The following is a 15,126-nucleotide window of genomic DNA, read 5'->3' on the forward strand; positions in this document are numbered from 1 at the left end:
AAAAAACCCCCGCGATTGACAGCAAAAATCGCCCAATAATAAGCAACCCACGAACTGAAAAAAAAAAAAAAAAAAAGCCCAAACCCGCGGGAAATAAGCAAGGTCGGCAACTCTAGACTCCGCCCCTCGCTTTGTGCTTACAGGAGAGGCTTAGCTGAGTTTCCGGACTGGAAGGGGAAGTTCCTGGAGCGGTTTCCGGTTGGCTGTGGCAGTCTGTGCTGGTGTTTGGAAATGGCCTCGGTGAGTATTTGGTGGGGGCGGGACGGGTAGAGGTTCATGTTGTATTATGTCTGCTGCAGACAGAGAGCAGTCTCAGAACTGAGTTATCGTATTGAGTGCATGGCTCCGGCAGAAAGGAACTTAGGTTCAGACCACGGTCTTTACTTTTGTCTGTGTAAAAGAACATAGGAAATCTTAAAAATAAAATAAATAAAGTCAGTGCCCTCATCCTGGTGTGTCTGTGTAGCCGTTGGCGCTTGGGGTCCTGTAGTCAGCTCCATGGGGGCCAGTTGCCTCCCTCCAGTAGTCTCCTGACTTGGAAGAGGGGAAGTCTGTCTTTGGTCTAATTTTATTGGCTTCTCATCTATTTCTCCTTGGGGGTAGTTTAATTTTTTGTTCATTCTATTTATGCTTATGTTCTTGGTAGCCCAATCAGATTTGGTGCCGAATATTTTTCGTTTCTCCAGAAGGGTGAAAAGGTTGGTCTGAATTTGCCAGAATTTCAGCTTCCTATTTAGCAAGGTATGACAGGTGCTAAACTGTTACAGAGCACTGAGCCAGGACAGGGTGCATAATGATTATTCACCGATGCTTTTACAGACTTATTGCAGTAATGCAGAATTCTGGTATAGATCCTAGGGAAAATTGAAGCCTTGTAAAGCTGTGATACCTTTAGAAAGACTAACAAAAGCAAAGCTATTCCTTTACCTAAATATCTAAAATCCTGAAGGTTTAACCACTGCATCGTTATTGTTGGTACTTGAAGAGTTATCACAACCACACAGATCGATACAGTAAAGTGCGGCCACGGTTACCCCGCTCCTAACCCGCTTTCTACTCACTTCGTCCGCGTTAGCCCTTCCCGCGATACAGTATCCCCCTTTAACCCATTCTTAACTCACCGGGTAACCCCTTCCGCACGCAGCATGTATATTACATGCAAACGATTGATTAGCTATTCCCTCCCCATACAGTAACGTGCGCCCCGACTATCGCTTTTTTGCCCTGCCGATTTGCCGCGCGTTTAACCTGTTAGTTTACCGCCTACCCCTACCCCTGTGTTAGAGGCAGGAGTAAGGGTAGGCGGCAAACTTTCCCCCAGCCCCCGCTCACCTGCCCTGGCCGCTTCCATGGGTGCCGGTCTCTGGGGTAGCCCCAGTCCTCTCCCTCCTCCCGAAGCAAAAAAAAGTGAAAAAAAAAAATCCAATGCGGCCCCACTTCGGCAGCTCCCCTTCGGCGGAGACGGCAGTGTAAAGCGAGGCGGACCTTCGGCGGAGACGGCACTGTAAAGCGAGACAGACCGCGGCGCAAGGAGAGGAGGAGAGAGAATACGCAACTTACTCCAGCCAGCCCTTCTCCGGACAGCGGCTCCTCTGCCTCCCAGCTGCCGGCGAAGATGGACGCCCGAACGGGTAGGCCCCTCATGCAATTTGACCTCAAGGCGTGACGTCACACCTTGAGGTCAAATTGCACGAGGGGCCTACCCGTTCGGGCGTCCATCTTCGCTGGGAGGCAGAGGAGCCGCTGTCCGGAGGAGGGCTGGCTGGAGTAAGTTGCGTCTTCTCTCCTCCTCTCCTTGCGCCGCGATCCGTCTCGCTTACAGTACCGTCTCCGCCGAAGGTCCGCCGCTGTCAAATTGCACGAGGGGCCTACCCGTTCGGGCGTCCATCTTCGCCGGCAGCTGGGAGGCAGAGGAGCCGCTGTCCGGAGGAGGGCTGGCTGGAGTAAGTTGCGTCTTCTCTCCTCCTCTCCGTGCGCCGCGGTCCGTCTCGTTTTACACTGCCGTCTCCGCCGATGGGGGGACGAAGGGGGGGCTGCAAGAATATGGGGGGCCGCAGTTTGTCTCGCCGATGCTTTACATTGCCAGTTCTCTCTCTCCTCCTCTCGAAGCAAGGCTGCTTTACGCGCCTTGATTCAGGAGGAGGGGAGATAGAACTGGCAATCCTGAGCGTAGGAGAACCGTCCACTTCCTGGTACCTGTCATTTCAGATGTCATTTGAAATGACAGATACTAGCGTGGCCGTGAAGCGTTAGGCCCGCGGACCCAGGATACTGTATAGGCGTTCTATACAGTAAAATGGGTTGCGCGGGCCTAACGCTTCCTAGACATTAAACTTAGCCAACATGTATCTAGATATCATCAAACAGCTACTAAACCAAATGGAATTAGTAATTAATATAGAGAAGACAGAATTCTTACATTTAGAGAGAAAAAATACCGAAATCAAACATAGTCCAATCACACTAAAAAACAATCAACAAATAAAACTTGCAGAAAAAGTACGGAATCTAGGAGTAATAATTGACCCCGAACTAAGCTTAAAACAACACATATCTCTAAAAGTAAGAGAAGGACATGCTAAACTCATGGTCCTTAGGAGGCTTAAACCACTACTGACAATGGCCAACTTTCGATCGGTACTACAAGCACTAATATTTGCGAGCACTGATTATTGTAATGCACTTCTACTAGGACTTCCATACACCTCACTAAGACCATTGCAGGTTCTGCAAAACTCAGCCGCAAGAGTCTTAACCGGCAAAAGTAAAAGAGACCACATCACTGAAACACTGGCTGAACTACACTGGCTTCCCATCGAACAAAGAATACAATACAAAACACTGTGCACCGTACATAAGCTAATACATAACGAACATGCAGACTGGTTAAATACAGCCCTACGTGTACACATCCCTAACAGAAACCTAAGGTCAGCAAACAAAGCACTCCTAACCATTCCATCAGTCAAAACTGCAAGACTAACACAGGTACGAGAGAGAGCATTATCACTGGCAGGACCCATACTATGGAACTCCATGCCCCTAGACTTAAAACTACAAAGAGACAGCAAAACCTTTAGAAAAGGTTTAAAAACCTGGCTCTTTAAACAAGCTTTTAAGAAAGAGAAGGGAGAATAGAAACCAGGGACAAGCAAAGCACAATCAATATAACATCCACACTTTTGGTCTTTAAAGGACCAATCACAATCTTAAAGTTATTCCTGTAATTAAAACCGAGATAGAGACATGGACATGATTAATTACATTTAACATTATTGATCACTAACTATGTTACCGAACCTTATGGCACCCTTGTAAATGTTCAAATCACAGTATCATTCATTTTATGTGCCTTGATGTAAACCGTTGTGACGGTATCCTCCAAACGACGGTATAGAAAAGATTTAAAATAAATAAATAAATAGACGCAGCTTGCATTTGCAAGCTATTTGCATACGGGATCGAGCGGTAGGCGAGCTGCACTGTGCGTGCGGCAACTGCGGGTGCGCCCGGCACTGCCGCACTGTTTCTACCGCGGCCTTAGAGTATCGACCTGACAGTTAGTGATCAGGTTTTGAAGTCAGATGTAGAGACAAATAGATTTTCTATACTAATAAAAGAGAGTATGTCTGTCTTTCTGTGTCGACCACACAACTAATAGACCTTGTCATGCTTTCTAAGACCCTAGGAGTGTATTTTATGTATTTATTTATAATTTATATTCTGCCTATTACCATATTTCTGTTCTAGGCACACTTCAAAATCATTTTTAGCCTCTGATCTGTTTAAACAGAGTCTTATCAAATGGTAAGGAGGTAATTTTCAAAAGCATGTACATGTGTAAAATGTGTGTGTGTGTAAAAATAGGGTAATTTATGAAAACACCTGACTTATGCATTAAAAGTACATGCATTGCAAAGAGGTGTTACTGGGGGTGGAGTTGAGGCAGAGAAATCATTTATGCATGTACTTTTGATTTTTAAAAGTATGTGTGTAAATTTCTGTGTGAACATTTACACCTGCTCCTGCTAATTTTCAGAGTGGATTTACATATGTAAGTGCTTTGAAAATTATGGCTAAAGTATTTGTATGTGTAGACTGTTATAAAATTGGGCTCTGTCATGGTTTTTTTCAGGCTGAAGGCAGTGTAGGAATGCAGGCTATATCAAATATGCTAAAAGACAGCAACCTAGGGCTAACTTATTGCTAGTATGTATATCTAATTGGTTTTAAAATCTATTTGATTAATGCTAGATCTATAAGAAGTAGAATTGAAGTTTATTATGACCTGTTTCCTAGTGTGTAGATAGATGGACTCAGGACCAGTGGGTTATGCTCCCCTACCAGCAGATGGAGACAGAGCAAGCTGACGTCACAGTATATATACTCCTGCAGTGACCCCAGCCTGCCAGTATTCTCCGTCTCCAGCAGATGGTGGACGTGCATCTCCCTATGGGGACTGCTGTAAATCTTGGAAGGAGAGTTTTACATTGAGGAACGAAAGCCCCGCTCTCCTGTGGTGATACCTAAAAGTCCTACCCCCAGTTGAGAATTCCTGAGGTGATTTCCGTGGTCCCTTAGAGGTGTGCCTTGGTCCAGTAGCCGGTACCCAGCGTGGACTTAGCTGCTTATACAACTGAAAGGCAGCGGGTGCAGGAGGCCAAGCTGTGGTGATGGCAGATGCCGGAAACCGTCTCTGTGCTCAGCTAGTAAATGCTGAGCTCCAGTAAGTTTATAATAAAAAAAAAAAAAAAAAGACAGAAGAAGTTTTTACCTCCTGAAACAGAGACAGTTAGAGGGGGTTTTAGGACTTCCTCTGGTCTCTGTCCTTGGTGCGCCATTCTGACGACGTCGTCCCTGCTCCCAGTAGAGTTAGGGGAATTGGGCCTGGTGGGTTAAGCAGCCCTCAGTGGGCTAGGTCTCGCTTAGGCTTCTTGCCTGTGTGCCATGTGGTAGGCCGCAGGGGCACTTTTCACTTGCTTCTGTGTGTGTTTCTGCCCTCTACAGGACGTCTGTGCACCATTTTGGGCGCACAACTTTTTAATAATGCTGATATGCGCAAGAGCCTGCACACGCAGTGTTCTTGTGAATTGAGTGGCGATTATTTTTTGGGAGAGCGCCTAATTTTTGTGTGCATAAATTTTTGAGCGTGAGCCATTTGGATGCACATTCACCACTGCATTGGCACCGGTGAACAGGAAGCCTAAGCGTCTTTCTTTCTGTGTTACCTGTCGTGGCTTCTACACTGTCTCAGTGCAGTTTGGACCCTCTTGGAGAGTTGTCCTCCTTTGATTTTGCTAAGCCAGGGTCCTCCCATCCTGATGAAGATGTGGTGACTGTTTTGTCCGGAGATTTGCCAGACTTGGTACTCCCTTGACTGGCTACTCCACAGGAGATGCAGTTCAGTGGGCCCTGCTCCAGTTCCTTCTGGGTTTGGCCTGGATCCAGCTGCATTTTCTTGGGAGATGTTTTTTCAGGGTTTTAAAATCCTTTCTTCAGGCGCAGTCCTCTACTTTGCCCAATCCGGTCAGGTCGGATCCTCAGCCGATAGCCCCTCCCTCTTCCACTCCTGTGGTTCAACGCCAGGGTGCGCTTCAGTTCACTGCTGATTTTCCCGACAGGATCCCGGATGGTATGGATGATGAGGCTGATCCTGATTACCTGGAACATGAGAAATTCTTCCGGGACTGGTACCATATCGGCCATATTACAGTTCTTTCATAGAGCTGAACTGCCAGCTCTGATTTCCCAGACCTTGCAGAAGCTAGGTGTTCTGGTGCAGATTCTGTGTTGCAACCAAAGAAGAATCCCATTTTGGTTTCCTTACATAAAGCCTCTTGTTTATTTCCCAGTTATGGATGCCATCCAGGAATTGATTGATCTGGAATGGGACACCCCCGGAGGCAAATTTCAAAGGGGTCAGACATTGGAAGGTCTGTACACCCTGGATCCAGCTGTGAGAGAGCATTTGCGTCGTCCCAAAGTGGATGTGCTGGTCTGTGCCGACTTTAGGCGAACGACTATCCCCGTGGAGGGAGGAACATCCTTGAAGGCTGTACATGGTAGACAAATTAAATCTATCTTTAAACAGGCCTTTGAAGCGGTGGTGATGACTTTACAGATTGCTTCCTGTTGCACTCTTGTGGCCCATTCTTGCCTGCTTCTGTCGCAGGACGTTGTTGATTCTGGGGTACATTCCAGAGCAATTATGAAATCTGTTGCCACCTTTTTGGTAAATGCGGGCTGGGATTTGGTCTGTACCTCAGCCAGTGGTAGCAATCGGGTGTCAACTATGGTTGCGAAATTGGTCAGTTGACACAGCTTCCAAAGCTAATCTTACAAAAATGCCTTTTAAGGGTCACTCCTGTTTGGGAGTGAGTTGGAGAAGCTGGCCAGTAAGTGGGGCGAGTCTTCCATTTGCCAGAAGATAAGCAATTGCAGTGCCCCTCTGTTATGAGGGGTCATTTCCGGGGCTTCCAGCAGTTTCATCCCTACAGTGGGTCGACCTTTTGGTAGCTCTCAGTCCGTTTGTCCCAGACTGCCCAGGAGAGGAGCAGGCTTGGATGGGAGATCTTCCCGAGCTTCTCAGTGATGGTTTGCCAACCCACTTTCAGGAATGAGAGAGAGGGGGATGTCTCTCTTTTATCAGAGGTGGGTCGAGACCACATCGGATCAGTGGTGATACAAGAAGGATATGCACTGGAATCTCGCAGTATTCCTCTGGTCATGTTCATGGTGTCTGCTTGCCACTCCCCGCAGAAGAAGCAGGCACTGGAGTCTTCGCTTCTAAGGCTCTTCAGGCTGAAGGCGGTGGTTCCTGTGCCTCTGTCTAAGGAAAGTACGGGGCAATATTCCATCTATTTTGTTGTGCCCAAGAAGAAGTATTCTTTTCATCCCATCCTGGATCTCAAAGTGTTAGCCGCCATTTGAGGGTAGCTCCTTTTCGCATGGAAACCTTATGCTTTGTGATAATGGCTGTGTAGTCAGGGGAATTTCTAACATCCCTGGATCTGTCCAAGGCATCCTTTCATATTCCCATCCATTTGGAACACCAGCGTTTTGCGGTGTTGAGGTGCCATTATCAGTTTCGGGCGCTGCCCTTTGATGTAGCCACCATCCCCAAAACGTTTTCCAAGGTTATGGTGGCAGTAGTATCAGCATTGCGAAGAGATGGGATCCTTTCAACCAACCAAATCTGACTAGGCATGCTGGTTCTGTTTCATAGTACATTAGGCGTAGTCATGTCGATATAGATAGACTTTGTGCCTGTTGGTTACTGCAAGTGGATGCTATCACATTTAAGAACACAGAGGAAGCTGTGAACAGCTGGTATAAGTCATTGCAGTGTTTATTAGACAAAGTGGCAACTCTCAAAATGTTTAGAACCAATAAATCTCCATTGTTTACAAAATAATTTAGGAAGCTAAGGCTTCTTTATGCTGGTTTTAGCATCTTATTGGTAAAAAAAAAAAACCACTCAAATGAGTCTCTTTTACTTAATATGCTTGCTTTGAGTGCATATAAAGATGAAAGCTCTTTTTTGATGTTAGTACTTTTATCTATTCAAAGTTTAGGCAATGGTTCTCGTGAATTTTTCTAGAATGTATGTCATTTAAATAAATATGCTGGTAAATCTATCACGAAATATGAATGAATTAAAAACAGATCTGTTTGCAAATTTTTTCCAAGATAAAAATCATCATGCTTTGTTTGTTCTGGCTTTGCGATTGGCCCTATTGAGATACTAGAAAAATGCTATTTGACTGAGCCTGTAGATAGGATCATTTTGATTCAGTTCCTCAAAAGGAAGTGGTTAATATGATTTGAGTATGAATCCAGCCTACTGTTCCCTCAATCGATGTGAAATATTATGAAGGTCTTAATTGAAGATATTAGTGACCTCAGAGCTCAGATAGTAAATATATCCTTGAAAGAAGACATTCTACCTAATATATTAAAGAGAATATCCATAAAATCTTATTTTTAAAAAGCCGAATTTGGATAAAACTTTTCTGGCTAATTTTTGACAAAAATGAACCAATCTTATGTTAAAACAGTTTCATGACTTTTTTTTTTTTTTAGATAAGACCAGCATCTTGGACCCTTACCTATTTGGCTTTTGTCCTAAATATAGTAAGGCAGCACTAATAATTTCTAGTTTGGATATAATTAGGCGTAGTCTAAACTCTCATACTGAGTACATCTTGATACTGCTGGTTGTGTCAGCTGTGTTTGATACCCTAGATCAGTGATTCTCAACCAGTGTGTCGCGAAGCACCGGCTGGTGTGTCGCGTGCTACCCGCAGCCAGTGGGGCGAAGATCAGAGCGCTGGTCATCTCTGGAGACCAGGCGGCGGGGGCTGAAGATCGGAGCACAACGCTGCCAGTGGGGGCCTGTGTGTGTGTGTGGTGTGTATGTGAATGGGGAGGGTGCTTCGGTTTGTGTGTGTGTGTGTGACAGAGAGAGCATGTGTGTGATTTGAAAGCCTTTGTGTAAGTAAGAGAGAGAGGCTGGTCAGAGAGGTGTGTATGTGTGAGAATGACTGATCAGTGAGGTGACTGGTGTGTGTGAGAGACAAAAACTGGTCCCAAGGGTGTGACTGGTATGTGTGTGTGTGAGAGCGAGACACAGACTGATTGTGGTCCCTAAGGAAGAGGACCATGAGGACAGCTTCAGCAGCTACTGCTGCTTCTGGTGTGGCCTGCCAGGGAAAGGAGTAGGAGAACTGCTGGAAAGGGTAAGTAAAAGTGGCTTTTTAAGTTCATTTTTCTTGATTGTCATTTTAATTATTCGGTATTATGTGATGTCTGCTGTTTTGAAATATTTTATTGGTGTTTGGAGAATTTTTAATATTTTTTAAGTTTTTAATTGTTAGAAGTTGTTCTGTTCATCAGCTCTTTTGAAACATTTATTCATATAGTTTTACAACTAGAAAACAATGTGGGAATCTATAAGCAGCTTGTAGTTTCTGTGTAGGAATCTATAGCAGCTTGGCTTATTCTGGTTTTCCTCATAGGAGGTGTATTAATGTTTAGGGCCTGGTTTAATATTTGTAGTGTTGCCTTTTTATAGGTAGGGTTGTTCCATTTGAGTGCATTCCATAATGCAGGTGTAACTTTGTGCGGGTTAGTGTGTGTGTGTGTGTGTGTGTGTGCATTATTGCAGATCCTGATACTGTGTTAGGTGCTATTTCTGTTTCCATTTCTCCAGGTTCGCATTGCACGCAGAGTGGCTTTTTTGAGTTTCCATTCCAGTTTGTCTCCATATTTATAATTTGTGGTCTTTCTGTACTCCGGTGAAGGTCGATTTTTGTGTGTGTGTGTGACAGATGAGGTATTTAACTAGCATGTAGGCTATTAAAATACCTCACCTTATTTGTTGTGTTTTCTCAATAGGACATGCATTGGGCATTCAAACACTGCACGGAGCGGCAGTAGCCACAGAGGCATTCACGGAGCGGGATGCCAGTGGCCAGTAGTTGGTGTTCCACCTTCTCGGAGTGGAAGGATGGAGGGCTGCTATTTCCAAAATAAATAAATAAATAAAACAAAACAAAAAAATAAAAACAGGGGTGGGTAAGAGTATGGGGCAAGGGGGTGGCCTGCTTGTTACAGCGGTTGCTACCCCCAATTGAGCTGGATGTCACTTGGATGCAGATACAGAGCTGCTCTCTAAATTGGGTGGAGGGGAATTAGGGCTGGAGGGTACTGGAAGCCAATAGTAACAGGTGGGAGAGAGAAAAAGGGAAAAAAAATGGATAAAGTGCGTAGCTTGCTGGGCAGACTTGATCGGCCGTTTGGTCTTCTTCTGCCGTCATTTCTATGTTTCTATGTTTTTATAAGTAGGGCTATTGCGCCTGGTAGAGGGAGTTTGTGTTGCTGTTATTGAGATAATACCAGAATATCTTTTTTGTATGGGGAATGTTCTAGTTCTGCTTTATACCCATTGCTGAGGGGTGGGGTTCCTGTGGACGCAAAGTGTACATTTAACCTTGTGACAGTCATGTGTTCAGTGTGTCATGCATGTGAGAACTATCAGGTGTGTCCCGACAGAAAAAAGGTTGAGAACCCCTGCCCTAGATCATGGTATGTTGCTGTCGATGCTTTCTAAAATTGGCATTTATCAGTTTGATTGCAACAAGTGAATTCTTTGACTTCTGAATGGTTCCCACTATCAACTGGGTTTCCATTAGGGTGACACTATTAGCCACACTATTTAACATATATATGAGACCGATATATAAATTATTTTCTGGCCCAACCTTTATTATTGAATTTACACAGATGACATCCAGTTTTTCTTCCCTATTACATCTGATGTCAAGACTATCCTAGGCTTTATTTCTATGTACTTACATACCATCAAGAGTTTTGCTAATAAACTAGCATTTAATGTGGGGAAAACAGAAATTATTAGGAAAAATAGATGTCTATCCTGTTTTCCAGGGAGTTTTCAATTTAATGGATGCACAATCTCAACTGTAGATGAGGTCTGCAATTTAGGTATTATCTTTGACTCTAATTTGTCATTTTGGGCTCATATTAAATCTATAGTTCATAATAACATAGTAAATGACAGCAGATAGACGAAAAGGTCCATCCAGTCTACCCAGCAAGTTGCTTATGGTAGTAATTGCTGCTCCATGCAGGTTACCCCCATGCCTTCTGAGCCAGTCACCTGAAACAAAGATGCACATCATTGAACCTGAGCCTGCCGCAATGCACATAGACTGAACCAACATGCAGGCCTGAGCACCACAAACATGGAGTATTCACCCCTGGCAACTTCATATGAGATTGTGAATCACACAAAGGAGAAGAAACTGTAATTGTTCTTCCGTATCAGACATCTTTCTACACCTCACAATATGCTAGTACACCCTGGACACATGAACTGCTGAAAATATCCTTGGTGGAAAACTTTGTATCTAGCCGTGAAAGCAGCTATGAAGCAGATACTGATCAGCAAATGTCTGCTGACGAACCTCATTACCAGCATTGAGAATATTCACCATGCATCTGGACTCAGAAGATGTCATCAGCATCTCATCAATTCTGTACCTATAGATAGATGGTAGTGACATCCAATCAAGATCAACTTTGGATCCTATGGAACTAAATATGCTCCAAACAAAGAAAAAGACTGAGCTATACAGGGAAAGTTTTTTTCGTAAGCGATTTTTCCCAAGGGATTTTCTTCTCTAGAACTTTCAATTGTTGCAGGTCACTATATCTGTGAACGCACCAGCTTAAGACTGAGTTCTGTGCTCAGCATAACTTGCTCTTTGGAGTCACTGCCTTCTCATAATTGCCATCTTTATTCCTTGAAAGAACTTTTGGCAAGAACAAGTTCCTGATCCTGAAGACGTACCTCATAGAGACATCTGGGAGATCTCTGGGTTTTATTTTCCTGTCATTCTCCTGCCTGGGTGTTGCTGGATTCCCCCATTGCATGCTGTGAAGACAGGTCCTGGATCCCTGCAGGAATGTAAACCTCCAATTGACCTGACTTGCTTAATCTTTCAGCTGGGCTATTTAGTTTGGCTGTGCAGATTGACTTGGAGATAACGCATGAGTTTATGCTCATTTTTCATAACGGTGCTTTCCTCTGTAAATTCTAGATACTATGTTTACCATATTAAATCTTGTATATATGTTACTATATTAAAACTGATTACCTCATCAAAAGTGTAAAGTGCTGCTCCCTTATTGAATGTATATCAAAGGTTATCTGTTTAGTCTGTTAATCAGGTACAAACTTAGATTGTAAGCCCTCTGGGGATAGAGAAATACCTACAGTACCTGAATGTAAACCGGTGTGATATCTTGATTGAGATCGAATGTCGGTATATAAAAATAATAAATAAATAAATAAAAAATCACCTGTAGCCATAATCTAACCTACACTTCTGTTAAGGGTAGTAACTGTCACTTCATGCAGGTTACCATATACAGAAATGTTAACACTTAAAGTTAACATTGTGTAACCTATTTCTTTTATTTAGAAAATCTTATTTTCCATAAATCCAGAAATTGTCCTTTGCAGAGTACGATATTTCTATCCTCTAACCTTTAGGGATTTGCATTTTTTTATCCCAGGGTTTTTTGAATTTCATCACAGTTGTCTTCACCATCTCTTTCGGGAGGGCATGCCATGCATTCACCACCCTCTCTATGAAATATGTTCTGAGTTGTTCTCCCTGAAATTTTATATTGTGATCTCCTAGTTCTACAGTTTCTTTTCCAACAAGAAAGATTTTTTGATTTTGCATCATTAATACCTTTCAAATATCTGAAATTTCCTAGTGTGTAGCAGATGGACTCAGGACCAATGGGTATAGTGTGCTCCTGATAGCAGTTGGAGACAGATAAGATTTCAATCTGACGTCAGCCCCGGTACATATACCCCTGCAGAAGGCTCTGCTCTTCAGTATTTTCCGTCTCCATAGCAGTTTGGGACTCTATACACGCTTGCACAGCATTAGAGTATTCTAACCAAAGAAATCCAAAACAAAGAAGAAATCTTATCTCTATAGACGAGCCCCCCTCTCCTGCAGTGATACCTACAGGTCCCTCCCCCAGTCGAGAATTCCTGAGGTGATTTCTGCAATCCCTCAGAGGTAGGCCTCGGTCCGGCAACCGGTTTCCAGCGTGGAATTAGCCCCCGGCAACAGATGCGGGTGCAACTTTGAGCGCGGCAGTGAAGGTACTTTTTCCCTTTCCCCCCGCAGCCGGAGACCGCCCGGAATGAGACCAGGAAACGCCGAGACAAGGTAAGGTAGAAAACTTCCTAAAAGTCTCCAGTCTCCAAGACTCGAATAGCTGCACAGATCGCCAGCCGGCGCCAGTGCTACCGGGTTGATCAGCCCCATCCGGGCTAGACCCCGGTCCGATACGAGGGTCCTCCCACATGGAGAACCTCCGAGGTGGTCACCATATTGCTCGTGTGGTCGCCGTCACAATCTTCCCTTGATCACCGCCCTGCCCGCCTATCTGATCCGTGCGTACAGAGGCGAGCCATGCGCACAAAATCACTTGTGCGCACACCATCACGCGCATAAGTGCCGTGTACACAGCGGCGCGCACATCTTATTGAGTGTGCATCCGACCTACGTGCACAACTTCGGCACACCCGGAGCGCATAACTAAGCCTCCCGGTGTACACCTTCATGCACGATCCAGAGGTTTCGGCAATCTTGCGCGCACAAACCGTGGCACTACCGGAAAAGAAGCTCAAGGCTCCGGTCCTCTGTGCTGCGCAGCTCTAATGTAGCATGCTGGGCAAAGAGGCCACGGCACTGTGTCTACAGTGCGAGGAGGCCCTGGGTGAACCAGGTCAAGATTTCCCCCCCCCCCCCCCCCCCCCAAGCCAGTACTGGATTCCGGATCTACCGACAGTCACTGGATCTTGCTACCCCCAGCAGGAGCCTCCTTCAAACAGGGCTCACTGGGGACGCAGCACCTCTCAATTTAGTCCCAGCATCTTTCTCGTGGGTAGAATTCTTCAAATGCCTTCATACCTTTGTCCACATGCAACCGGCGCCCCCGATGACACAACCACAGCCTCCCCCAGAGGACCCTAACATCCCGGGACCCTCTAAACCCAGAGAAGTGCTTCTCCCACCCAAAAGCCCCAATATTGGGGACACAGACACCTCTGACGAGGATCAAGACTCCCTGGAGGAAGGGGAAATCCCCCCCCCAGGAACAGAACCTTGCCGAACCATGAGGCAGTTCTTCGTCAAAGACAAACTTTCATACCTCGTGGTGCACAGCTTGAAAGAGCTCGCTAACCCACGCACAAGTGCCACAGGGGAACCTAAGACCAATCCCCTCCTAGAGGGACTCCGTCAGACCTCCCGCCATTTCCCTTTGCTACAAGCCGTACAACAGCTGATTGACCTGGAATGGGAGGCCCCGGAGGCCACTTTCAAAGGGGAATGGACCCTGTCAGCCATGTACCCCCCTGGACCCCGCTGCCAAAGATCTCCTGGCATTCCCCAAAGTGGATGCCATGGTCTGCGCAGTCTCAAAGCGCACTACCATCCCAGTCAAGGGAGGAGCGGCACTCAAGGATGCCCAGGACAGACGTCTGGAATCCATCCTTAAACAGTCATTCGACGTTTCAGCTATGTCACTACAGATCACGGCCTGCTGTGCTGTGGTGACGCGCCTGCTTATCAAAGACCAGGAACACCACCACACCCATCGAAGCTCTAGAACCAGCAGTATCATTCCTCATGGTTGTGACCTCCAACCTTGTGCGCACCGCAGCCAGAGGCGTTTCATTCGTTGTGGCAGCCAGAAGACAACTCTGGCTCAGAAGCTGGTCAGCCGATGCGACATCCAAGACGAGACTCACAAGAATGCCCTTTAAGGGAACCCTCCTTTTTGGAAGCGAACTGGAGAAGTTAGCTGACAAATGGGGCAAATCCCCAGTACCGCGACTACCAGAGGACAAGAACAAGAGAAGCCAGCGCCCCTCCTCCCGAACATCTAAGAGCAGGGGATCACAGCGCTTCAAACCGTACAGAAGTACATATCAAGCATCTCGCCCCGCAGGCAGGGGCCAGTCCTTTCGGAACAAACATAACAAAAGGGGAGCCGGCACTGGTCCAGGCCCCAGCCGCACCCCGCAATGAAGATCAGCTGACCCAACCACAGGAAGAAGCCATAGGGGGCAGGCTTGCCCTATTCTACCAAAGATGGGTCGAGAGAACTTCGGACAAGTGGGTCCTATCCATCATTCGAGAGGGATATTATCTGGACTTCCACAACATCCCTCCGGATAAGTTTGTGAAATATCCCTGCCATGAACCTTTCAAGAGGACGGCAGTGGAATCCACACTGACCAAATTGCTCGACTTAAAGGCCATAATGCCGGTGCCCACGCAAAACAAGATACTAGGCACTATTCCATCTATTTTATCCTTACCAAGAAAGAGGGTACGTTCCAGCCCATCCTGGACCTCAAGTCCATCAACCACCACCAAGTGGGTACCTCGCTTCCGCATGGAAACCCTATGCTCGGTCAAAAGGGCAATACAGCCGGGATAATTCCTTACATCCCTGGATCTGTCAGAAGCCTACCTGCACATCCCAGTCCATCACAAGCATCAGCGTTTC

At 45.8% G+C, this 15,126-nt stretch overlaps 1 protein-coding gene across 3 annotated transcripts in view; it reads left to right on the forward strand.

Moving 5' to 3' along the window:
• The first annotated feature begins 83 nt into the window (after positions 1–83).
• LOC115078800 (zinc finger protein 583-like) overlaps positions 84–15,126 on the forward strand; it is a 135,680-nt gene continuing 120,637 nt past the window's right edge. For 2 of the 3 annotated variants that reach the window (XM_029581834.1, XM_029581835.1), the window contains exon 1: positions 96–240. In XM_029581834.1, coding sequence (XP_029437694.1) covers positions 232–240 — 9 coding nt within the window. In that variant the 5' untranslated portion in view covers positions 96–231. Of the gene's footprint in view, positions 241–15,126 lie in introns of all 3 variants that reach the window. The other variant, XM_029581838.1, reaches the window with a different exon arrangement.

Source organism: Rhinatrema bivittatum, chromosome 16 (genome assembly GCF_901001135.1).
Source record: "Rhinatrema bivittatum chromosome 16, aRhiBiv1.1, whole genome shotgun sequence".
NCBI lineage: Eukaryota > Metazoa > Chordata > Amphibia > Gymnophiona > Rhinatrematidae > Rhinatrema > Rhinatrema bivittatum.